The sequence below is a fragment of the Spermophilus citellus genome (assembly GCF_964194105.1).
Source record: "Spermophilus citellus genome assembly, chromosome: 18".
Lineage (NCBI taxonomy): Eukaryota > Metazoa > Chordata > Mammalia > Rodentia > Sciuridae > Spermophilus > Spermophilus citellus.
Window position 1 is genome coordinate 55,454,801 of NC_138200.1, and position 25,624 is coordinate 55,480,424.

Consider the following 25,624-nt stretch of genomic DNA (forward strand, 5'->3'; position numbering starts at 1 on the left):
CCCTGTCTAATTTGAAGTGGGTTGTTGTAATGCAGCAGCATCACATGCATCAGGATTGAATGAGTTAATACTCCTAAGTTCTCGGGACCCTGGCTAGTGTGTCATGAGGGTTCCGAGGATCTGAGAAGCCAAGTATTTCAAACAAAGACAAAGAAAAAAGACAACCTCTCTGGTTTTCTAAGTGGGTCTTTCCATTAGAAACATCTGTTTGCACAAAATGAAGCTTATCGCTTTTACAAAACATTTTTATTTTTATTTAATAATGCAGTAACCAGAACGTGGAGTTTTATTGACAGCCAGATTCTGGGCTGGACTTTGTGATTTATTTCCTAAAGAATAAAGAATGGAAAGGTGGTAAAAAGAATAACTTACCATTGCAGAAACTTGGAAGATGCTTCCTTAACTGAGTGATCAAGGTTAATGTCACAGTGATGTCAAGTTGATGTCATCTACTCCCTGAGGCGATGTGACAGGAAGAGTACTTTCCCTCAGTGATTTTTTTTTTTTTTTGCAAAAATATATAACCTCAGTCTCATTAGGAAAAAACACAGAGGGTCACCCTACAAATACCTGACCAGCTCCCTTCCAAAGTGACCAGGTCATGGAAGACAAAGAGAGGGGACCTCTCACAGATTGAGGGAGATGGAGGAATGTTTTAGTCGGCTTTTTCACCAGTGTGACCAAAAAAACCTGACAAGAACAGTTAGAGGAGGAGAAATTTATTCTGAGGCTCAAAGTTTCAGAGGTCTCAGTTGGATGGCCAACTCCATTCCTTGGGGCCTGCAATGAGGCAGAACATCATGATGGAAATGTGTGATGGAGGAGACAGCTGGGGACATGATTCTTGGAAGGAGGTTGGGGGGGTGGGAAGAGAACACACTAGATTTGCTCAACAAGGACAAAATACATTCCCCAAAGGCCCCAGAGACCCACCTCCTCCAACCACACCCTACCTGCCTACAGCTGCCACCCAGCTAATCCCCATGGGGGATCAATACACTGATTAGGTTAAGACTCTCATAACCCAGTCATTTCACCTTTAAGCTTTCTTGCACTGTCTCACACATGAGCCTTTGGGGGACACCTCACATTTAAACCGTAACAAGGAGCCATGACAACTAAGTGCCCTGTGAGTTCTTGATCCAGATCCCAGGACAAAAGAAGGACATGCGTGGAAAAAGCTGGTGACATTGGGACAAAGCCTATAGTTTAGTATTGGAAAGGAACCCACCTCAATTTCTTAGGGTAAATGTTCCAGATGTGGAGGAGGAGCGTGTTGATGTCAGAGGAAGCTACGGAACTCTTCCATGAATCTACACTGATTTCAGGCAGCAAAGTTAAAAACAAACAACCTCATGGTGCGTGCCCCTGGTTTAAAAATGTTCCATCAGTTTACAACAGGAGGGTGAAGAGTGGCAGCTCCAGGCCACCTCCCAAGGACAGGGACAGTTCAACGTAGGCTTCCTCTGGACTCCCTTCTAAGCATCTGTGCTTTTTTTTTTTTCTGTTTTTTTCTTTATTTTTATTTTTTTTAAAAGTCTTAAGCCATCTTTTGAACTCCCATCCCGATTACACACCTTAGAAATTTCCAACCTTTTAATTATAGTACAGTGTTCTAAAAAAAAAGTTTCTTTCTGGACACATGTTGGCTCTTCCCTAAGACTTATTTAAAGAGTGTTTGTTCAGCCAGTGTTGAATTTTATTTTCCACTTACGCTTCTGACCCATCCAGGTCCCATTTATATTGCCTCTGCCCTTGCCAGTCTTTCTAAAGCCTCCCAAATTAGCATCATCTGAGAATTTAATTAACTTGCTGTTTACTAACCCTCTCCTTTCAAGATAATTAATGAGGATGTTAAGTGACACAGGGCCTGACAGGGCTCCCAGTGGCACCTGAGCAGGCACCTATTGGAGCGGAGCTTGGGGGCTGCGACCTCCCCCTTCTCCACCCTTCAGCCAGTGTGGAGGCCGCGGAGGCCCTCTGGCTGCTTGAGGGCAGGTACCAGAGGCAGAAGATTGCTTAAAATCGGCCTTTCTCGCCTCGCCTTTTATCCACTCATTTTCTGCTTTGTTAATTAAAAAGCCTCATTTTACTTAGAGTGGAATGCTTATTTTTTGTGTTATTCCCTGGACAGAGTCTCCATTACCGGGCTTGAAATTAAACGAGCTGAGAATGTCCCTTTTGTTTGCGTCAAACCCCGCCTCCCCACCCCACTCTCAGCTTAGTCCAGGTGACCCAGAGGTTATCCTAGATCTGGAATTCAGCCCCGCCCACTAGAAAGCTCTGTGGTGATAGCAGTATCCTGCAACTGTGCCGTCCAGCACAGTAGCCGCACATGGCTACTGAGCACTTGAAATGTGGCCAGAGTGACCGAGGGCCTGAACTTTGAATTTGTACCCAACCTAATTTAAGTTTAATGGTCACACGTGGCTAATGGCTACAGTACCGACCAGCTGTCACTGGGGACCTCTGATCTGCCTTGGGTTATCCGTGGCAGGTCTGAAAACTCCTGAGCTTTCCATACCTGCCCAGCAGCTGTCCTCGCTCACCGAGAAGGTAAACTGATTTCGCCATCACACTCAGCAAGCTGTAATTAGGAAGGTAAGTTTTCCGAAGGAAAAAGATGTTACTTTCTAAATCCAAATGTAAATGACTTGGATTATCCGTGTCACTGAGCGCTTCATTCATGCAGATAATTGAGAATTGACAGTGTCCTTTTCCCTCAATTACTTCCTGATAGTTCCATGTGTTACAATGGGGGAAACATGGAGCTGTTTTTAAATGGCTATGTTAATGTCCTCATTAATTTTACCTTTTTCTACCAATTAACAAATATTAACTCCTGTGGCAGAATTAAGTTGGCTTCCTTCCCTTAGGCAGCCGCCTTCACTCTGAACTCCCTCACCGCCTGCGTCTACTCAGCTCAGCTCCCCGCCTCCTGTTTAGCAGAGTATAGCTCACCACAGAAGCCCTGGGTATTTTTTTGGGGGGGGGGGTCTTTGTAATTGATCACTCACAGCAAGGCACAACATGGTGTCACAGAACTGGGACTAGAAGACCTGGGTTGACTTCCATGACCCCCGCTTGCAGGCCTCTTTCTCTCGTTTACATCTGGTGCAACCCCAGGTTGCAAACCCAATGCCTCGGGGGGCACTCGGGTATCACAGATGGGTGACATGCTAGGCCGGAGGGCACCTGCCGTGTCTTGTCTAAATAATTGTCGACATGAAGGAGTGTGGAACCAGTAGGGCCACATACTTCTTTCGAAAAGGCAGAACATCTTGATTGCATGGGAAATGGATGAATTTTTAAAATGTTCGCCATTTATTCAGAATTCTTAAAAAACATAGAGGGTTATTCAGCACAGACCTACAGGGTCACTTTCAGTGACTCAGCTTTCTTGCCTGTCCATTACACTGTGAAGAAAGACACCTAGCCCCTCCCTGTCCCCCACCCCTGGTGTCACAAGGTAGTTGTGGGAATCATTTGAACTGTGGAAAGTCGACACAAGACTGGAGACAGGTAAGACGGTGTGATTGAGAACATGTTTAGGTGTAGTATTTTTCTAAGCCCAGACCCCCTGATCTTTGGGTTTTGGATGTCGGGATCATCTCTAGGGTTCTGCTCTACAGAGGTGCTTTGGAAGTGAACGTGGCGAGGAGGGAGAAGCCAGGCAGGACGGTCAGCAAGTTTCCCCCTTCTCTGTGCTTCCTGGCTCTGTAGAGCCCTGGTGGTTTGCAGCAACTGGAGGGTACCATAGCCGGCCTGGCCTCATTTTTGCTGCTGATAATTCCATCATTTGTTTAGGTAAAAGTGGAGTCGGTTACAGCTACTGCTATGCTCAGAACACATGGCTGACCTTGACCCCTGTTGGTGCAGCAGCACTCACTATGGCCAGACCACTTGAGCACCAGGGTGCGTGGGAGAAGCACTCTCAGGCAGAGGGCCTTATGTTGGGAGTGTGGAAACAAGGATGAAGGTGAATTGTTCTCAAGTCATTTCATAATTCAGAGCTGAATGATTCTTGAGTAGGTGTTGACCTTCAGTTTAAAAACAGCTAATTTTTATATGACGTTTCCAAGCCTGACTTTTACCAAGTTTCAAAAGTCATTAGAAACTTGTTTTGCTTAGTAAAGAATGCACATGTGTGCGTACAGCGGGTCTTTGCCCCTCTTCCTTGAGACCAGGCATGTGATATTCCAAACGGTTGGGTCAATTTTTCAACTTGGATCGTGCATCAGCACACTACCCACAGAGGGGGAAATCCAGCCAGCCATCTGCTTCTTTTCTGTGTGTGTGAAGGAAATGCTGGAGATTGAACCGAGGGGCACTGTACCACTGTTACATCCCTAGTTCTGTTTGTGTTATCTTCTTATTCTCCTTTTTTATTTCTGTTTTCTTTCTTGAATGCCAAGACACGGTCTTGCTAAATTGCCCAGGCTGGCCTCTAACTTGTAATCTTCCTGCCTCAGCCTCCCAAATTGCTTGGATTGTATGTATGTGCCACTGACCAGCTCAGCCTCTTAATAAAGTTTTATTGGAAAACAGCCGCACTTATCCTCTTGCCTATCATCCGTCACTGCTCTTGTGCCATGCCCATGGAGCTGCGTTGTGACAGAGAGGGTATGGCCCTCAGCACCCAAGATATTTACCATCTGGACGTTCACAGAAAAAAGTTTGGTGATCCCTGGTCTAAGAGGCTGTATTTTAATGAATCCTGGGGAAGCTGTGGACTAAGACATTATTCTACCCACACCATCCTTTTTTTTTTTTAAAGAGAGAGTGAGAAAATTTTTTTTTTAAATATTTTTCAGTTTTTGGCGGACACAACATCTTTGTTGGTATGTGGTGCTGAGGATGGAACCCGGGCCGCACGCACGCCAGGCGAGCGCGCTACCGCTTGAGCCACGTCCCCAGCCCCCACACCATCCTTAAAAACGCAATTGTTGTCAGCTTGGCTGGCTCTGGTTTATTTCTGTGATCTGAAGAATTTGCTTATTAGATGTTGAATGCAATGACCCTGGTTTCATGGTAACTAACCCTGCCTCAGACCCTCGCTAATGTACTGCTAGTCATTTTATTCAGGAGACTGAGTAGCTTTCAACATTTCTGTGGGAAGGACGCTGCTCATTAGTGGATGTGTGCAGCCTTCAGTTTAGCTAAAATCTGAATGTTTTCTCAACCTGAAACAGTGGGTATTATTCTAAATGTTAAGTAATATAGCTCTCTACAAAGACGGAGTGCTTCCCAGTCATTAGTACCGTGCTCCATCATCATTCCTCATGATAATGCCATCAAGTAGGTTCCTAGTGTTGCCATCCAGATCCTAGTGCTGAAGCGGGGACGGAAGGGTGACTTGCTGAAGGTCACGTAATAACAAAGCCCATTGGCAATTTGTGTCATCTCATGAGTCATGTTGGCGCTGGGGAATGCAGCTGGCACCAGCAGGATGTACACCCAGAGGCAAGGCAGTCCTCCTAACAGGTTCTTCCCCAGCACAACCAGTGATTTCATTAGCGAGGTAAGTGAACGGGCGATCGAGTAATTAATTCGTCTTTGTGTGGACCAAGGACCCCAGTGAAAACAGGAGGTGGGCAAGGCTCCCCGTGTCTTCAGGCCCCTCTGGACCAGATCATCACCACCTGACAACTCTGCTTTATCATTTTGCTTCACCATCTATGAAGCACGTTCACATGGCTTTACTCCCCCAGCCCCACGGCCCCTTGAGTGTATGTTGCATGGTTCCTCATTTTGTGCTGGAGATGACTTAGTGTCAGAGCCTCTGGTCCTTGGCGTTGAGCACTGAGTGGGAGGGCACACTGTCCCTACCTTCAAGAACCTTCTGCCCTCGAGGGCCAGTGTGCTGTGTACATGAAGTCCCTAACCAACCACAGAACAGCAGTGTAGAAAGGCCTCAGAGTGATCCAGACTTTGAGTTCCGAGGAGGAACTTTTGCACCATTGCAGATAGAAACAGGGTGGGAGGTGGGGCGCTGGGGAGGGAGGACCTGGGATGAGCTGGATGGAAGTGCATGAGGGAGGGGTGGCGTGCGCCAGTGCACAGGTGCGTGTACCTGCACACACAGTGGGCCGTTAGGACAGAGAGCTGGTGCAGCCCCTGCAGACAAGGGTGGTGCAGGGGACCGGTGAGGAGACCTGTAGTGGAGGACCTTTGTCACTTACAGAGAGGAAATGATGACAGAAGTTTTTAGAGATGACAAATATTCTCTCATTCTCGCAGGAGGTGAAAGTGGGTAGCAGGAAGCAGGAACGTGGACAGGCGAATGGGGAATAGAGGAGTGGAAGCCAGAAGAGTCCCCACTAGGAGAATTTAGGTGCTGCCGTCAGTGGGGGCTGGCCTGGGGTTCTTTTGGCCTTAGGTTTTTATAACACGGAAAGGTCACTTAAAGATTTGTGATTTAAGACTTTAGCCTTTTAAAAAGGGCATCCACAGACAATATGAATACTGGGAGAGCAGGCTGCTGGCTTGAGACTCTAAAAGATGTCATCTGCCATTTGGTGGGGGTGATGAGCGCCTGACTGCCTCTTAATACTGTAGCCCAGGAAGGTGCCCAGCAGGTCGCAGTCCAGACGTTACCGTGTCCCCGCCGCATAGAAACTACTGACGTGCGTAGTGTGCATAGCTTCCTGGTGCTTTGTGGTTGGCAGGATTGTAGCCGACAAAATGGTCCCCACCATTTTGCTAAATGCATTGCTTTCCAACCACTTGCCAGATCTTTGGAGGTAGTTTTTTGTTTGTTTTTTGTTTTTAAGCTTGAGTTTCACTGAGGAAAGTCCCTCCTGGCCCTCCAGCAGGTTTTGTGAACTGTCATCTGTCCAGAGTGAAATTGATGTCACGCCCCTCCCTGTCCACCTTGCCCAGCAGATTGGCTTCTTCCATTGGCTTCTTCCTGGCTCATCACCGTTTCTTGGGCTGTTGGAACGGCAAACTTAGGCCCATGAGGACAGGCTGTTTTGGTCAGTGTGGGCTATCCAATGAAACACTTCCCTGTATTTCAGCATTCAGAAATTGGTTTAATTTTTTTTTCACTGACTGACCTTGTATCTCGTGCCACTGAGGGCTTAAGAGCAGAACCAGGTGGCAGAGGCTGGATCAGGATGATTGGCCATCCCTGGGAGGATCTGTTAGGGGTAGGAGGCATTAGCTGATGGGTAGAGCACATCTGGGCATCTAGCTCCTAAACCCCTGTGGGGAATGGTCCCTTCCTCACGGGTCCTGGAATTTGAAAATAGAGGAAGGTAAACATGCATACTGCCGTGTCTCAGGGTCCAGACAGCAGTGGTTCTCAGCCAGTCAGATAGGAGCCAGTCAGAAAATGATGATGTTCGTGTGTGGTGTACATTGTACGTGGAGAGGAGTCCTCCCCACTCTGACTTGTCAGAGCTGGGGACGGTGAAGCTGCGGTCTGTGTGTTCTGGGAGTGCCCTTTTGGCCCCGTCTTGCAGGTGTCTGAGCACTTTCACATGGCTCCATTGGCTTTGATAGACCTTTATGTTTAGTACCAAAATATGTAGCAGTTGTTTTTATCTATTAAGGTGTCATAGACCCCACCAGTGCACGTCCTGGGTTCTGACAGCTTGAATTACAACTCCCCTGGAGAGGCATCTGTGTAGGCTGCTGTCTTGCTGTGTCCTCTGTGATTTTCTTTTTCATGTCCTAGATGTTTCTCAGTGTATATCCAAATCTTGCAGTTACTTGCCAACTAATGGTAAAATAGCATGGTGATAGTAAACCTAGGTGGAGAACCTAACTAGGCCTGTAGAAGAAATGGAAGAGTAGAATATGGATGACCTCTAAGTTGTCCTCTGGCTGGATGACATGTTGGCTGATTGGGAGGGGAAGGTCTTTTGTCACCACATACTAAAAAAAAGCGAGTCACTGAGTACAGTCATTCACAGTTACTACCCCCCGCCCTAAAATCTTATTTCTTATTTAAATAAGCAGTAAATATTAGCAAACATACTTATTCTCTCCAGTCCCCACCTCCCCTCTCAGTCACCAGGGAATGGAAAGTCCTGTGTGAAGCAAGTGTGCGAAGGAGTGATTTGTGGTGGGCACCAATAGGGTCGCCTCATGCCGTGGGACCCCAGAGGCAGGGAGATGGTTTTCCGTCAGGTGTGTTGGGGAAGGGCTTCTGGTGGAAGTGCCCTCAGCTGAGCTTGCAAATTCCCTGGCATTTTGGCCTGTCAAGGAGGCCTTGGGGAGGGTTTTCAAGCAGGAAAAGTTACCAAAATTGGAAAGGTCCGAGTTGGTAGGTCAAATGGGAACTGGAGCAGAGGATTGAAGTCTGGGGTGAGGGAGGTGGGTTTGGACTGGATCTGACAGGTCTTGAAAGGGAAGCCAAGACCAGGAGTAGAAGGGAGCGTGAGAGGATTTTCCATTTGTTCAGACCTTCAGCCAACAGTCTTTAAGGACCTGCCAGGGATCAGGGGCTGTGCTGAGGGTAGAAAGACACACCTCGGTCCCAGCCTGGGAGATGCTGCTCATGGCGTGGCAGAGGGCCAGGGCTCGGTGACCCCTGGTGGGGTCAGTGCAGCCCGAGAGCTGCCTCTTGCAGACTGTGGGGCCCAGTGAGCCAGAGACTGAGCCTGGAAGGTAGGAAGTCTCTGGAGCCTCAATGGCCCATGAGCTGGGCCTTGGTACAGTGGAGGAATCTGGTCATTTGTGTTAAGTATTTCTTTTCTTTTAGTCTGCTGGTTGGTCTTCCATACCTTTAAAAAATAAGAAACAAACAAAAACCACAAAACCCAGCTATTGTCATTTTACTTCAGTCACAATATGGGACTATTAACTTTCGAAATTCAGTAGCATAACCCACTCCACCCTCTTTCCCAATTAATAAACTGGAATTCTCTCACAACCTTTATATTCTTTTGGATTCTTTTATTCCCAGAGACCTTGTTTTTGGAAGCAGGTAGGTAGTGGCTAGAGTAAATAGTTCCTCGTGTGAGCCAAACTTCAGGGAAAGAAACAATTTTCTAGATATATCTTCAACACGGAGCTACTTCTGATTGAGAAAGAACCAGCTGGCCAATTACGTCTCCAACATATCAGAACATCATCTCACTGCCTTGCCTGGCCCATGGTCTAAGACAGTGGTCACAAAATGAGCTTGCATCAGACAGACCTGGGGGCCTTGTTGAAACCCACATTTCTCCCCCTCCCGCTTCCCCCCACGTCTGTGGACCTGGACAGGGCCTGGGAATCTGCATGTCTGGTTTCCTGGCAGTGCTGATACCAGGGGTCCAGGGAGGCCCTTTGAGAGCCTTGCTGAAAGCTGAGCGTCCCCTGGGAAAAGGAATTGCTGGATTCTTGACAGAACCTCCCTTCAGCATGGCTTTTTCTCAAGGACTTCCACAGTGGACACCTTGCCCCACATGGGGGAAGCCACTCTCCAGATTCTCTGGGGAGCCTTCCTTGCCAACTTCGTGAGGAATCAGCCCCTCCTGCATCTGCTCACCTTGCAGGGCATGGGGCCGCTGAGAAGTGGCTTGCAAGACTCTCGGCTTCCCACCTCCTCTTCCATGCAGGCGCCGTGGTTCTCAGTACCCACCAGATTTGGGTCTTAGAATCTTGGACCTCAGCTGCACGGAGCTGCAGTTGGCTCTCCTCTGTCTCCAGGCCCCAGCCCACGTGTGTGGCTGCCAGACTTCAGGGTTTAGCCTTGTCCTTTTCCCCTGCTGGTCGATGCTGGGGCCCTTCCCTGAGAGACCCTCCCGCCCCTTTGTGATCCGGAAAGGATGTGAGGAAATGAGGGTGTTAATCTTCAGGGACAGCTTGAGGGAAGTGAACAGATACCCAGAGGTCCCCTAGCCCATGGGATGCTCCCGGTCTTTGAGCTCCTGCCCATTGGAATGATTAATTGATGTCCTCCACTCTGCTGAACAATTAAGGAAAGCAGGAGAAGGAGGGAAAAGTCTTCAGTTAGACCTAATTTGGCACCATATTGTTTTCTGTTAATCTATTTTGTTTTCTGTCCGTCTGTCCCAAGGGATGGGTGCCTTGCTGCTTGCTGAAGCATGCATAACTAATGTCCTCATTAAGGGCTGATCTGTTTATCAGGGCCATGTGAGGAAGCCAGCCTGCCAAACCTAGGCACAAGCTGGGGGCTGTTACCTCCCTCTGGGCCTTAGCCCCACCTCATTAAGCTGGTCCAGGCTATTGATTGGGAGCCTGTGTTTGGAAGAGTCTTACTTACTCCATGCATTATCTTGACAGATTGATCAGACCTGATTGAGAACCTCTTAAAGGAACGAACAGCTGTAATGGGAAAGTTGGACTCTGTCATCCGTTAGGATGATTCTGGGAGCAAGAAGAACAAGGCTGACATCTTGGAGCAATTGTATTTACAATTAACATGGCTGAAAACGATTGCCTCTATTGATCCCCCCTTCCTGCAATTACAGCCCCATTGTTTACATTCCAGCACTTCAGTTATAAAAAGGAAATTCAATAATTATTGCATTATTTAAAGTTAAAGTGCCACAGAGTTTGCTGGCTGCGCTTGCTGGTTGATTTAACGTTCAGTAAAATCCATGCTGAGCCCTCCATCTTGAGGCCGAACAATATCGGCTTTTAATGAGACTTAAAAAGCGGGGGAAGGAGAGAAAAACTCAGTGCTCAGGGTGTTTGTCTGGGTTATTTATGGGGGAGGGGGAACCCAAAAGCAGAGCAGAGAAACTAGCCATGTCATCGTCTGCCAAGCCCAAGTCACCATGTGGCTGTGCTCTGTAGATGGCCGTGCCCCGGCCCCTTGGCTCAGACTCAGCTGCTTCCTCAAAGAAGCATTTTTCTCTTTTTCACCCTGTTGGTCCCTTGTCCCCCTTCCCCAAGTGTAAGTGTCCCTTTCAACCTTCAGCAAAACCCATGATTTAAGGGAAAAGGGCAGAACTCTGGCAGCAGCCAGAATGATGGCCACCAGAGGCACTTGGGAAACTCCTGCCCCCGTCCCATCACTTTTCCCGTTTAGTTCAAAAGAGAAAGGAAATAAGATTAAAAAATCAATCCATTCTTACGAAGAAGAAGTCAGCCCTGTGGGTACTCCATATCCCCCGTCCCTGTCACACCCGCTGCCCCTGTCTTCTCTCATCATGAAAGTGATGAGGGTTTTTGTCAGCAAATCACGGGAGCTTGGGAGAAGCCTCTGGGTCTGAGCACCACATTCGTGCTCTTAGCAGCAGCAGCCCGAAAGTTCAAGAGCTTGGGAGGAATTTTAAAGACCATTACATTTTTCTTCCTCGTGTTTGGTTGAAATTCTTCCACAGGCTCTGTTCCAGTAAGACATCTGGACAGGTGCACCCAGCAGGATGCAGAGCAAGGGGGAAAGAAGTGATGCCTCGTGCTTTGCCATCAAGAGTCACGCTTCCCGCCACAGCCCCAGGAAGTTTTAGACTGCAGGTGTGAACGGGGAGAGGAAGATGAATAGAGCCAATTCTGACTTTTATGAAGTATCTGGATCAGGCCAGTAGCGGGCAGCGGCTTCTGTGTGACTTTTTCATTAAGGAGGTGAATTCTTGAGTGCAGACATTGCATGATTTATCTGGTGCACCTTCCTAGAATCTGAAACAGTCTCTGGGAAAAGACAAGGACAGAGATTTCAGGTCTTACAGTTTCTCCTCCCTCTAGTGGGGCATGTCCTTTTCCTGACTGAGGTCTCTTTTTCCCTAGCAATTGCTATCTAAGCCACAGCAATGTCAACTGGGAGATGCAGATTATTGGGTCCCACTCAGACCTGCTGAATCAGATACCCTGGAAAGGAGGGGCCTGGCCTTCAGTGTTGTAACAAGCCCCCCAGGTGCTTCTAATGCATGCTCAAGTTAGAGAACTGCTGGGCTGGAACACCAGTTGCATCATAAGCCACCAGGCCCACCTTAGCCTACTCACCCGTCACCAGTGACAAAGCAAGATCTGGGCTCATGGTTCAGTGACCATGACAGTGCTAAATATTTGGGTAGTCCTTCACTTCTTCCAAAGGATTTTCATGTATATTTTCTCATGTGTTTTTAAAAATGGGTTCTGAGGAAGACTGGACATATATAAATATTTTCATTTTACATATGAAGTGGTACACCAGCTTGGACCACAGGGTGGATTATCATGGGGTTGGAGAAAGAAATAAGCAAACCCTTTTGCGTGAATTCTGGGGAATCAGGGAAGTGTTTACCAACCATATTGACTGAGTTTTCTCCATCCCCTGGTTCTTTCCTGAGATGTTGGCATGTGCTGTTCATTTCTAGTATATGGGCATCCCAATGGGCTTAGTGATCCAGTGAACTGATGGGCTTTGTGGCAAGGGCATGGTCATAGGATTTGGATCCTGGCTCTGCCTGTACCAGCAGCAAAACTTTGGGGGTGTTACTTAAGGGAAAAATTCAGCACCTTTTATAATGAAGAAGTAGGCCACTGTGCGCTTAGGATCCCCTGTTTTGGTATATCACAGATTTTCTTACTGTCAACTGTGGGGTTCCTCTTTGGAATCTGGGAAGGGATGGGGATTCCAAAGAAGGAAATGTCAAATATGAAGTTCATTTCCAACCCTAATCTCAAAGACTAGTGTCACACACACAAAAAAAAAGGTAACTAAAATGCAGGTTTGTTTATTAGGATAACTATGTGACAGGTATACTGTATTAAGCTTTTCATATGAATTGCCCCCATTGAATCCTCCCAGTGGTGCTGTCTTAATCTGGAGTGTGCTTAAGCCAGCATTATTGACAGCAGTTTGATGTTGGAGTGGAATGGACACTGGAGTCGCTTGGGTGTTATGGCCCCTCTATATATGTGAGGAGTTGTTTGAGGGCTGGGGAGTGGCGCTAGGGAAGAAGTACACCTCTGTGGATGGAGAAGGTCACCGTTCACCTGTCTTCTGCCCTGGTAAAGGGGGTAATTCTCAGATCCAGGAGTTTTGGGTGGTTCCTGGAGGTTGATTAGTACAGTGTTGGCTCCTGGGGACACTTAGAACCACTCACCCACCTATTCTGAGCTCTGCAGGCTCTGATTTGACTGTCATGGTACCAGCCCTCATTTTGCTTATGGTGCCATGCTCTGATGGGCACCATTTTTAGGAAGGACCCCTGTGTGCCTTATGAGCTTCCTCCCCATGTGTGAACAGTGACACCACATTCCTTTCTGGAGTTTTACTAAGAGGGATATGAAATCTGTTATGCTAAGGCATTGACATGTCCCCAAGTGCCCTTGTTTGTATTTTTCCACAAAACATTCAGAGCCCAGGCAGGTAGAGCCCAGCAGAGCTTCAGTCATAGACCATGATTTTTCTTCTAAGATTCAGTGTACAGCTCAGGGCCACTGATACCGAGACTTTTGAGTCAGACAGTGTCTTTCGTGTAGGGGAAAGACGCAAGAATGGGAAGTCTCAGCTCCGGCTCTGGAGCTCAGATACAGAGAGGGAACCATCGTGGCTTGTTCCGGGACACGAAGAATCTGCCCTAGAAACCAAAAAATAGGGCAGAGCCACCCAAACAGATGGATCTAGGGAGCGTTTTTGCTTCTTTTCCCTTTTTTTCTTCTAAATCATGGTTGGGGCTTATATCTTCAGGTATCCGCAGGACTCCTACAGCGAAATAGGACTAAATTAGCATGTGCCAAGGACAAGGGCATGAGTGGATGAAAAGCCAAGATTATACAAGAAAATATGTATATATTTAGGTTGACCTTTCACGCATCTTCCTAAAAATGTGACGTTAAATCTGAAGCTAACTCAACCGCACCGATTAAAAAATTAATTGCCCCGTCCCCCGGGTTCAGTGCATCTGAAAGGATTCCTTTTTTAAGACTTCAAGGTGAATTCCTGGACCCGGAGAGTCTGGGGTTCAGAAGGCCCAAGATCGGCACGGTGTCCTTTGCTGGCTGTGGACTTGGAACTGAGTCCCGGGTCCCCCTTTTGACTGCTACATGCTCGATGAGACCTTGAGGCCATCACATAACCTGGCTGAGCTTCCAGTTCCTTCAAGGACATGAGCCAAATGCAGCCCACCACGTGGGGCTATGAAGAGAAAATCAAACAGTTTGTGTAGGTGCTTCGCCAAGGGGAGGTGGTGTATGTGCCCAGTGGCAAGCAATCACCTGCTTACTCTTTATTTAGGAAAACCAGCCGGCTAAGTGTGGATCCCACCTCCTTCCCATTCTTTCTCCCCAGGTTTGCTGGTGAGATTTCATACCCTTCCCCCAAAGAGAACCTCAAGCTTTGGCAGGCTGTGGTGGGCACTCTTATCCTCCAGAGGGGTGTTGTGCTCCCGACTGTGGAGCCCTCAGCTTGTGGACCGAGGAGGGTCCATGAAGGCCCTCCCACCTGCCTTTGTCTTTGGGTCTAACCAGGTGTCTCAGGGGCCTCCCAAGAAGGTCCCACCGCAGGGTTTCCTCTCTGCTTAGCAGCAGCTGCCTGGTTTCCCCCAGGGTAGCCCACTTGCTCAGAGCAATGCCCGGGAGCTGCCTCAGAATGGGGTTATGTCACTTGCACCCTGAAGTGCAGCGAGGGTAGGTGCGGACATGGTGCATCTCTGAGGAGACATCCTTGGTGAGTCGGGCGCGCGTGTGTCAGAATGTACTTTGTCCATTTCTACTTTAAAGGGGAGGCCGTGACAAAACTTGATCAATATTTTGCATTCCATGCATGAAAAACCAGATGTTAGAAGTTTCCTATTATTGGGGAGGAGGAGGGAGCTGGGGCCCCTCCAGATTTATAGAAATCAATGTTCTCTGACAGAAGTTGGTTGGTTTTCCTGGGAAACAAGTAACAGGAACACATTTTTTTGATTTTCACGATGAATTATTTTCTAACAAGAGCCCTCTTTGACTTTCAGTATTTGGCCAGGGTGAACGAGTGCCACATACTAATGGAGTAGAATCCCACGAAGCCACACAGCCTGGTCTCTGTTCCTTCATTTCTATTTTAATTATTAATTTGCCTTTTGCGCTCATTTTCCGTGCCAGGCTCACTGTCGCAGGCGCCTCTTACTATGGGGAGTGCCTTTCCTTTCTGGGTTCTTCTCCCTGAACCAGACGTAGAAGAGAAGTCACAGAGACGGACGTGGGACCTCACATGTGTCCATCTCAGGGGCATAGGGTGTCATTGTCCAGCTACAGGGACGAGCGTTTGAGAACATGAGTAGCTGTGGAAGAACAGAAAGAGGGGCAAGAAAGCTCTCTGGCCTGGGCGAGCAGGCCTGCCCCCGACATTCCCCAGCAGTGGGGACTGACCGCCACATGCTTGTCACCCACGTTCCTAATGGCTTGTCCGAGGATGGTCTGGTCTCTGCTGCGCACTGTTAATTGGGTAAAGACGGAGATTGTTGAGCTCTTTTTCTGCTTCCATGTATGTGTCAAACTGGATCTTTTTTCCTTCCTTTAGATACTTCTCAGCTTTTAGGAAGTGAATTGTGTTGTCAAAGCATAGAAATTTCTTCCAGTAAAAACTGATTCCACCTATGCAGTACTTATAACCCAGCCTATTGCAGGCACATTTATTTATTTACTCTTCCATGTGGTGTGCTGGGGATTGAACCCAGGGCCTTATACATATGAGGCAAGTACTCTATTACTGAGCCACATCCCTATCCCCTATCTCCCATGGGTGCTGTGTGTGTGTGTGTGTGTGTGTGTGTGTGTGTGTGTGTGTGTATTTTAGTTGTGGGTGGACATAATACCTTAATTTTGTTTATTTTTATGTGGTGCTGAGGACTGAACCCAGTGCTTCATATGTGCTATGCAAGTGCTCTACCACTGAGCCCCAGCCCCAGCCCCCATGGGTGCTTTTTAAACCAGCCAGTGAGCCAGGGAAACTTCAGTGGGATTCAAGGCTGTTGGCAGAGGCTGCCCAGGCTGAGCAGGTGTGGGTGGGTGGACCTCAGTTGTAGCTCTTCATTGTTTAGCTGCTTGACCTTCCTTTCTTCATTTCTTATTCAGGAGGTCACCCTTCCTCAGTAGTAGTGTGTGGGAAATGTTTTTTGTTTGTTTGTTTGTTTGTTTGTTTGTTTTTTAATGGTACTGAGGAATCAAACCTAGGGCCTTGAGAATATACTAGGCAAGTGCTCTCTCTACTGGTGAGCTGTATCTCCAGCCCCTCACTCACCCACCCACCCCCTTTTTTTTGGCACTGGCGTTTAAACCCAGGGGCACTTAACCACTGAGCCACATCCGCAGCCCTTTTTAGTTTTTAATTTGAGACAGGGTCTCACCAGGTTGCTGAGGCTGGCTTTGAACTTGTGATCCTCCTGCCTCATCCTCCCTAGCTGCTGGGATTACAGGCATGCACCACCAGGCCTGGGCCACCACCCCTCCTTTTTTTTTAAAGTGAGCCAGGAGCCCCGTGTTGCTTTCCAGGATCCCAGTGATATAGTCTCACAATAGTATTTGAGCCCAACAGATGCCTTCTCATACCCACTGGCAAGTCCTCTTTGTCACCACTGTCTGCCTGAATCTCCTGCAGGTGAAGCCCTTAGGGTTGGGCATATTGTGGGTATGTGTGTTTATTTACACACACATGGTGCAGACTCTTAGAACTGAGCTGAAACAAACCCCAGCAAGTGGGCTCCATCGCCAGCCGTCGGTGGGTCCCTGGGGATCCCGTGCTGCAGCGCGCTAACCACAGCCCAAGTTAACGTTTTCTTTCATTTTTTGAAAACCACACTCTGGAGCTGACAGAGGAAGGCAGGGAGGCATCATGAGCACAGAGTAAAGAAAAGAGGATAAAGTAAAGCAAAGCCTGGGCCCCCCAGCTCCCCATTGGGAGAGCCCTGTGACAGAGGCGGAGCGTCGGGGAATCCAGGATTTGCGTGGGAGAAAAATTTCCTGGCTGGCGAGGAGAGCAAGAACTCTGAGAGGAGGCAGCTCCAGAATTGACTGTACCACTGGGATTTGTGCCTTGGTGAATTCTTCATATATTACAGTGAATTTAATTAAATACATTGTGATCCCAATTGAGGGTATTCTAATTAGCTGGGTCAGGAACAAATTATTCTCCCTCCTTCTCCAAATGAAAACATCTCTGCTCTTCTACAGAGAAAGCATGTCTTTGGCTGGCTGACTTGCCCCATGGAGTTCCCTTCTACCTCCTGAGCCCTACCTTCTGCTGCTGGTTCATGTTATGCTGGTTCTGAGGGTGGCATTCTGAAGCCAGTGCCACTCAGGAGGGAGGAGGAGCTGGCCCATAGCATCAAGGAATTGACCCATTCAAGACTGGAAAATCACTGGGTGGTGGGGAGAAGAGCCCAGAGGTAAGGGCCCTGCCGCTGGCCCTGGGTCCATTTCCTCCAGGTTGGACAGCCTGAGAAGTAGCAAGAAACGAGAACAGGACTTATCACACGAATCATCAGTAGACCCAGGTTCTAAATAGAAGTTTGAGGTGGGATGTGACTATTGTCAGCAGATGTCTTTTAGCAAACCAGACATAGTTGATCCTGAGTTTTTATTTTATTTTATTTTTTTAGCATCTTGGAGAATGAACTTGGAGTAAAAAAGCAAGTTTGGAAGTTTGAATTAAACTTTTATATCAGTTACTAAGACAAGACCCTAAATGTTCCCTATGCCCATTATTAGTGAAAAGACTGGGGCCCTGGTTTCCTCATTTCCTTTTATTCTTTTCTTCATGATTGTGGGGTATGGCTATTTCCTTTCTGAAATGATCCTCAAATTACAGACAAAGGAATTTGTGGTGGTATAAGAGATTGCCGTTGAGCAGCATGAGCTCCAGGATAGAATGGTTTCGAAATACCTTCATCATTTTTTTTTTTTAAAGCAAGCGTTATCAGTACGATGTTTATTTCAGTTGAAGATTTATACAGCTTTATCACGCAGGAGCCCTTGGATTTGAGGACAAAAGACATTTGACATCTCAGTTCCCATCCAGCTCTCTTTGGCCATGATATCCCTGTCTTCTGGCTGAGAGACTGGAAACCCCAGCCATTTGGAGTCAAATCCTCACATACATATTAAAATTTTATGTTTAAAATTCAGTGCCTTAGTGCGAGGAAATCCTGCTTCATGGGGAGGTAATATGGGTTTGGAAGATGAGGCTTTTGTGATTCTTACTCTAATTTCATAGCTCATGATACTACTCAAATCCCTTGATGAAATGTATTGCTTTGGACTGTGGTCATTCTCCCTGTTAGCTTTGATTCACTCAGTTTTAGCTGAAGCTTTAACAAGCAGAATTCCTGGGGTCTCAGTGACCCACGACATTAGTTCCTGGTTCTTGCACATGTTTCTCACTCCCAGTTCCAGGTCATGTGGTTGCTCCCAGGACTATCCCACCCGGGCTTTTGCCTTTTGAGGGGCCTATGAAGAAGTGGGGGAGAATGAACGTAGGCAGGCTCACCTTTTCCTTCACCTCTACCCCATCAGACCGTCCTTCTCCCCAGGAGAGTGGCCACCAGAAAACATGGCCTTGGTGCTTCCCTCCTTCCAAAGTCCTGTGCAAGGAGACCTGTCTGTGGAGAGGCATGATGAAGATAAACCACTTAAAAATCAGCTCCCATTTATTTTTAGAAAGTTAGCTTTTTGTTGTTATTTGTAAATTTTTTAGCGTGTGAAATTATTCTAGGGCAGCTGTTACGGGTAGGGATTTTATTTTGTTCCAAGCTCCACATTTAAGTGTGTTGAGTCACCCATTTTGGGCGGTGGGGGTGATCATTCTCCCTTGGTGCCTGTGAAGCCCTTTGCATCCAGACCTCCAGCTTGGCAGAATTTATTGTGGGGTGTTTTGGTGGGCTCCCATGCTTGAGGTCCTCAAGTCCCCTCTGAGTTTGCTATGCCACCTGGTTGGTGCATTTATATTTCGTCCTCTAGCAAGGTGCATGCGTGCTTCTGGGTTTTTCACACTTTGTCAGTGGACATAGACTATTGCATTGAGTGTGTGGGCCTTGGGTGGTGTCATTAGATGGGATGCCCTCGTAGAGCCATTCTGGTATTTTTGGCCTCATGTGGAACACAGGACATTTCAACCACGGCAGCTTCTCGGTGTCTTGCATTATAAGCGGTACAAGGAAAGGATCCCAGCAGGATCTGAAACTGTTATCAAGGCATGGACATGGGACAGAATCACTGTGGTCAGAAGATGAGCAACGCAAAGCCATTCCAAGGCATTTGTCATGCACCTGGCCAGACCTGGGTGACAGGGTGGAGATGAGTTGGTGAGGAGAAAAAGGGAAGGTCAAATGCAGATTGCAGAATCATGTCGGTTACAATCTACATTTGGGGTAAAAATTGGGAGTTCATAACCCACTTGAATCTAATGTATGAAATATGATATGTCAAGAGCTTTGTAATGTTGTGAACAACCAATAAAATAAAATAAAATAAAATAAAATAATAAAAACTTAAAAAAAAGAAAGAAAAAGGGAAGGTCAGAGTATCAATGCACACATTAAACGCTTGCACTTGCCTCATCATCTAAATTCACTCCTCCAGAAGAAGGCTGAGTGCATGAAGAAGAGTGGGGGGGTGAGTCCCAGGTTCTGGTTGTTTCTCTCACACTACCTGGGTTGACTTGGGTTAGTTACTTATGCATTTTGAGATTGTTTCCCTGGCTTCATGCATACCCAATAGGAAGACTCCCTCTTCCTTTCACATGAACCATTTGCAAGGAAGAAGACAGCCTTTGTTCACAGGAGCATGCTGGTTCCCTGACTGTTAGGGAAAAGGGGCCACGGCTTTCATGACTTTCTCCAGAGACTCAAAACCATGGTGGATTTTATTCTTGGATGATCTTTAAGAGTCCTAGGTACAGAAGTCTGGGGTCTGCTAACTCTTTGCATGATACCAACTGTACTTGTATCCCAGAGTCATTCCTGTGTGTGCTGTTTCCTGCTGGTCTTTGGGCCTTCATGCTCTGAACTCAATACTGTGTCTGCTAAACACAACAGAGAATGTAATTGTGACCACTCTGTAAACCCCATGACCAATGACATTGACCAGTGATGAGCCAGATGACCATGAGAGATTGATAGGGAACCACTCTGGAGAAAATATTCTGTCATTCTTTAATCCAGAGGAAATCCTAATTTTGGATCCTCCCAATAGACTGTATTTTAAATACAAACACTTCATTGTCTGTCTTGTGGAAAGGCCAGACAGCAGCTTTGGCACTGTTTTATAGACCTAGGATGTTGTATGCGTGTGATGGCCTCCAGTTGTCACCAAAGCAGAGGGTAGCTGGCTTTGTCTGAAAAGGGCCGGATTGTGATGCTTTAAGCTCCACGGGCCTTACCATCTCTGTCATTGTCGTTCACTCTGATGCTTCCGAGGCAGCCCCAGGTTGTATATCAATCAGTGGATGTGGTTGTGTTTCAATAAAACCTTATATACAAACTCAGGCAGTGGAGGGCTGGGTGGGGATATTACTCAGAGGTAGAGAGCACTTGCCTAGTATGTACAAGGCCCTGGGTTCTGTCCCCAGTACAGAGAGAGAGAGAGAGAGAGAGAGAGAGAGAGAGAGAGAGGAAGAGAGAAAGAAAGAGAGGAAGGAGGGAGGGAGGGAAGCAGAGGTAGTGGGTCAGACCTGGCTGGTGGACTGTGCTATCTGCCAATCTGGTCTTTGGAGAGTGAAAGGTGCACCAGGGAAAGCCAGGAAAACAAAAAGTTGTACAAGAAGGTACAAAAAAATTGAGTGACCCTGGGAGGGCCCAGTCGATGAGAGGTGTTAGTAGCACTATGGAGAGCCATCTGTGAGTGGGCATTGGGGACATGGGAATGCGAGTCGCCTCACTCCTCAGAGGGTGCTAGAGAAGTGGACCCTTTAAGGAACCTTATCATGGATCATCCCATTTGGCTGTTCCAGCCTGTCCCCCAGTGGCACACCTCTGGCTGTGAGCATGGTGGTAGTGGCTTCCAGCAGCTGACCCAGGGCATGCCCTTCTGCTTTGTCCCTGCAGCACCTGCAGCAGCATGAGAGTGGCGTGGAGGGTGAGAGCTGCTACTACCACTGCGTTCTGTGCAACTACTCCACCAAGGCCAAGCTCAACCTCATCCAGCACGTGCGCTCCATGAAGCACCAGCGCAGCGAAAGCCTGCGCAAGCTGCAGCGGCTGCAGAAGGGCCTTCCGGAGGAGGACGAGGACCTGGGGCAGATCTTCACCATCCGCAGGTGCCCCTCCACTGACCCAGGTGAGTCGTCTTGTGGGCACAGGAGGCCAAGGTGGACCTGGACATTGGCCTCTGAAGGACCGTCTCATGTCTTCTGTTGGGGGATGACATGCCATTGCTGGACTTTCAGGGGACTGAATGTTCTGGAAGGAAGGCACATGGTGCCTTTATTTATTTACTTATTTACTTTTAATAACACTTAGTTACCACTTCACTTTGCGGATACACTTGGGTGTAAGGAAGCTACAAGCCACTACTGGAGAGCAGGCCCAGAACATCTGCTCCTGTTCCCAGGTTCCTCCAGCATGTGCTTTGGATTCCGTTATTGGTCCGACTGACCTAGCAAATGCTAAGCTGCATGCCTTGCTCAGTATTAGGAGTAGGCAGTTTGTGGCCTTGAAGTCTGTTAAAAATGAACTTCAGAGAGGATCAAAACCTGTACTTGTTATAAAAACCCTGATGGTATTTGGGAGTGATTCCCTGTTGTTCCGTGGGTCTGGGCTGTTTGCCGCTTCACCCAGTCGAGACCTTCTGGTGGACACGCTCCTTTCTCCATCTCCTGCCATCTCATCTGTGGTCACCTTTCTTCTTTCTTCCTCTTTGTGACTAAGATTGTTTCCCTGGCTTCATGCACACCCAGTAGGAAGACTCCCGCTTTCTTCATATGAGCCATTTGCATTGAAGAAGACACCCTAAAATCAACAAAGAAAAAGCCCTCGCTTACTCCTCAGTCCTCACTCTGTCCACAACTGAGTCTTCAGGATTCTTGGAAGAACCATCCGTATGGCTGGTCTCCAGCCCATGCCTCGGCCAACCGTCTTCTGTATTTTCCTTTTACCAAACCACCCCTGGGAAGGGCACCGGTGGCCTTCGATTTGCCCAACCCAGAGGCTGCCTGCTGGTCTTTGTTGGATAAGGTTTCCCGGTCCCTTCTGGAACCTCCTTTCCCTCCAGAACTCATTTCTTTGTCATCCTTCTGCTTCTCTTGACAGTCATCCATGCCGGTCCCTGGCTCTCGGTCCTCAGCCTACCCCTTACGTAAGTGTCACTGGGCATCAGGCCCTGGTCCTCAGTCCTCAGCCTCTTGAAGCTTTGACCAGAGGTTGCCAAGTGCCCTCAAACGGCCTCCCAGGTGCCTGGCTGCTGCTACCCTGTGCCCTTCCTTGTCCCTTGGTCTCCTGTAGCACCTTCTCAGCCACTGGGCCATGAAACTGCATGGGATTTTAGTTTTAATGCTACCAAATCGTGCATTTTTATAGTTTTTGAAGTTATGTGAAATATGAAAAATGGTGGGACCCTTCCGTTCCCCAGGGAAATGCCTTTCAGTTGTTGGATGATTCTTTTGCCACTTATTTCCATATTGGCCAACGTGCTACTACTATCGTGTCTTGATTCTTTTAAGATTTTGAATATTATCTTTTGGCTTTCTAGTCTGAACAATGACAGTTTCACTAGTGTGCTGTTCTGTAAACCCTCCCACTCCTACCCAGGACACACATGCTCATCTTCAAGCTCACAGACCCCACACGGGACCCCTACACCCCAGCACCCCCCACACCAGTTCACAAACACACGACACCACACCCACTCACCAGCCTCATCTTAAACACACTCACCACCCCATAACCAGGGCCCCACACCCTCCACATTCCACCAGTGCAGCCAAAAATAGACGGACACTGCACCCCATACTTACACATCCCACAGACCTGCTGACACACTCTCCATGCATACACACACCCCAACAGACACTGTGCCCCACCCGGCCTGTACCTCCCCCCACCACCGGGGCCTCCCCATTCTCACCAGCCCCCTGCACACTACATCTTCCCCTCCCTCCGTCTTCTGTTATGAAGAAATAATAATTTGGGGTTATATTAATATTCAGTGTTTTCATTATTATAACTCTATAAATATTCATCACAGCTGAGCCATGTAGAGTCTTATAATTTCATTTACCTTCTTGTACAACTTTTTGTTTTCCCTGGCTTTCTAGGTACCTATGATTAATTCATGGCTCGCCTTACTCTGCCATATTAGCTGGTTCCTAATCTCCGAGCGCCGTGTGCTGTCGGTTTCTGTGTTAGCCCCATTTCCTCCTGGAGGCGACCCTCCAAGCCCCTCCAGAGCTCCCTGCCCACGTCCTATGGGCGTCCTCCCGGGCTCCTGGGCTGTGCCTGCCCCAGGGAAATGACACCCCTGTTCCCAGTGACAGGCGAGTGGAGGCATTTCCTCCTTCTCTGGGAGCTGAGGGTTGTGTCACTGTAAAAGGCACATTCTCTTCAGGAAAGAGCTGTCAGGACCACGGTCATCTCTGTCACTGAGTTCACGGTGAGACTGTCCTTTCCCATGTGTTCTCAAGTGGCTTTTCTGGTTCAAGTTTACATTCCACCTCTTCTGCTCCATCACTGGCCCCCTCCCTCTGTTGTGAGGCCCTTGGGGCCACAGTGGCAATGGGACCCACAGACATTAGTGGTGCCACCTGGCTGTGGGGGACCTTGCTCCTCACCAGGGTAATTTGGTCTCTGTTTGGCTCTGCTTCTCCCCATTATTCTGCTGCTGAGTCATTTCACTGGATTCGCGTTCCTCCTACCAGCGTGTGAAGACCCATTTCATTCAGAATTTGTGGGTTTTTTTCTTTTTCTTTCTTTCTTTTTTTTTTTTTTTGGTCAGCTCCACATACGTCATTGTTTTAATCTTCCATTAAAAGCTGGTCCCTTTCACCCCTCAGTTCTGTCTTTCACTCTGCTCAGAATTCCCTTATTATTAATGAGGTGCCCCAAACTAAATAGTGTACAGCTGCCACTTCACCCGGGTCTGTGACTGGAACAGACAGTCCCCTGTTTTATAACGTAATACTTCTATTTATTCAGTCCCCTCTGGAATTGCTTTCCTGCACCCTGCCTTCTGGGTTTCTCTCATTTAATGCATATTAGGGTTTTTTCCCCCCTGAAGTGTATGAGCAACTCCAGTTAAGATGATAGACTTCCTTTCCACATTTCAAAATCCTTTTGTATTGTCTTTGGCCTCCAGTCATGTTGTTCCACCCGCCCCCTCCCCTCCCTCCCTCCCCCTCCCTCCCACTCCCTCCCACACATGCTCCAGTGAAGTTTGCACTCCACTGACCACCAAGGGGCAAATGATTAGGTAATACTCAAACCGACATTAACAGGAACTTGGTTCTGTTTTAGAAATCCCTGCCTGAGAATGCATCTTGAGACATAACCTCCCTGTCCCCAGGGATTGACTCTTTAAAACTTGAAAGAATATCTTCAAGAGAAGGGACATTTGGGGCCAGGTAGAAATGAGACATGTAAGATCATCAGCCTCCAAATTTGTAAACACAGGCTTTGTAAAGTACTCCCAGTTCCCTGCTCTTTAACAGAAGGATCAGGACGGGATCCTCCCACTAGCAGCATCAGTCATGTGCACATGAAGCCCTTAGAAGCCTCAGAGCCCTGGCAGGGCCCTGCCTGCTCCAACCCCAAGCTGGATGCCGTGGTCCTGCTGTCTGGAGGCTGTGATGCCGGCACCCCGTCCTCCTCTCATTACATGACCACAGTGCTCCTTCCCCTTTCTGCTTTTACTTTTTCTCCTCTGTTGTCTGCACACCACAAAGTTTTAGGCAAAAGCCATCAGCAAGCACTTCCTTCTTTTTCCAAGCTCTGGACCTCATACCACAGTCTCATGGCCTTTTCTAAAGGTATCAGGGTCTCCCTTGCTAGAGCTGATGGCGCAAACTCTGGAATGGTGTCTTCACTGTGGACAACAAAAATACGTCTTCCAATTCTACCTATTGCCACTGCCTTAACGTATATTCCTAGTATTCCATGCATCCTGGTCTTGCACCAAAGACTGTTCAGATTACTGAACAGTGATTGCTAAGTAATATCAACATAATCTTAATAACGCTTTACATAATGGTAGCACCCCAAATTTTTTTGCAAAAAAAAACTGGCTTAAAATCTGTGATGATTATGCTGTGGAATAACTCACTTGTCTGCCAGCCAGCCAAGTTCACTACCAAGTTCACTACAAAGCCTGCCAGCCCAGATGAACCTGTGGGTCTAGAGGGAAGGAATCCAGGTAGAGGAAACTGTGAAGGTCTCTTCCGACCTTCAGGACTTTCTGGTGATGGCTAAGAATCATATTTGCTGCTGCTGATGCTTCATAATCCTTAGGAGGTCTCTTGGCTAGATAGGTAATGTGCAAGTCCTCCCCTGCACCACAGGGGTCAGCCTTAGCTGCCAGCACCAACCCCTACAGGGCCCTGCTGGTGGAAGGAGCTTCCTCCTTGGGTTCACAGGCAGGCGGAGCCCTGAGCTGGGTTGTCCTTAGCAGAGCATAATGTCTTCTTTCCACTCTTACTCCACAGGTCACCCACACGCACACATGCACTTGATTTTCCAGTTTGTAAAAAGAAAAAGTAGCAAAGGCAAGGAGAGCAAGAGAAAACTGGAGGAGGAGGAGAAAGAGGAGAAAGGCCAAGAGAGAAACACACTTTTAC

The 25,624-nt window shown here is 47.8% G+C and overlaps 1 protein-coding gene across 8 annotated transcripts in view; it reads left to right on the forward strand.

The window, feature by feature from the left end:
• Nucleotides 1-25,624, forward strand: part of ZFHX3 (zinc finger homeobox 3) — a 270,299-nt gene that overhangs the window by 153,901 nt on the left and 90,774 nt on the right. For all 8 annotated transcript variants that reach the window (XR_014019598.1, XM_081273798.1, XM_081273797.1 and 5 more), the window contains one exon: nucleotides 20,907-21,138. Coding sequence is in view for 7 of the 8 variants with exons in the window: in XM_081273798.1 (XP_081129924.1) it covers nucleotides 20,907-21,138 (232 nt within the window). In the remaining variant the exon portion in view is untranslated. The remainder of the gene's footprint in view (nucleotides 1-20,906; nucleotides 21,139-25,624) is intronic.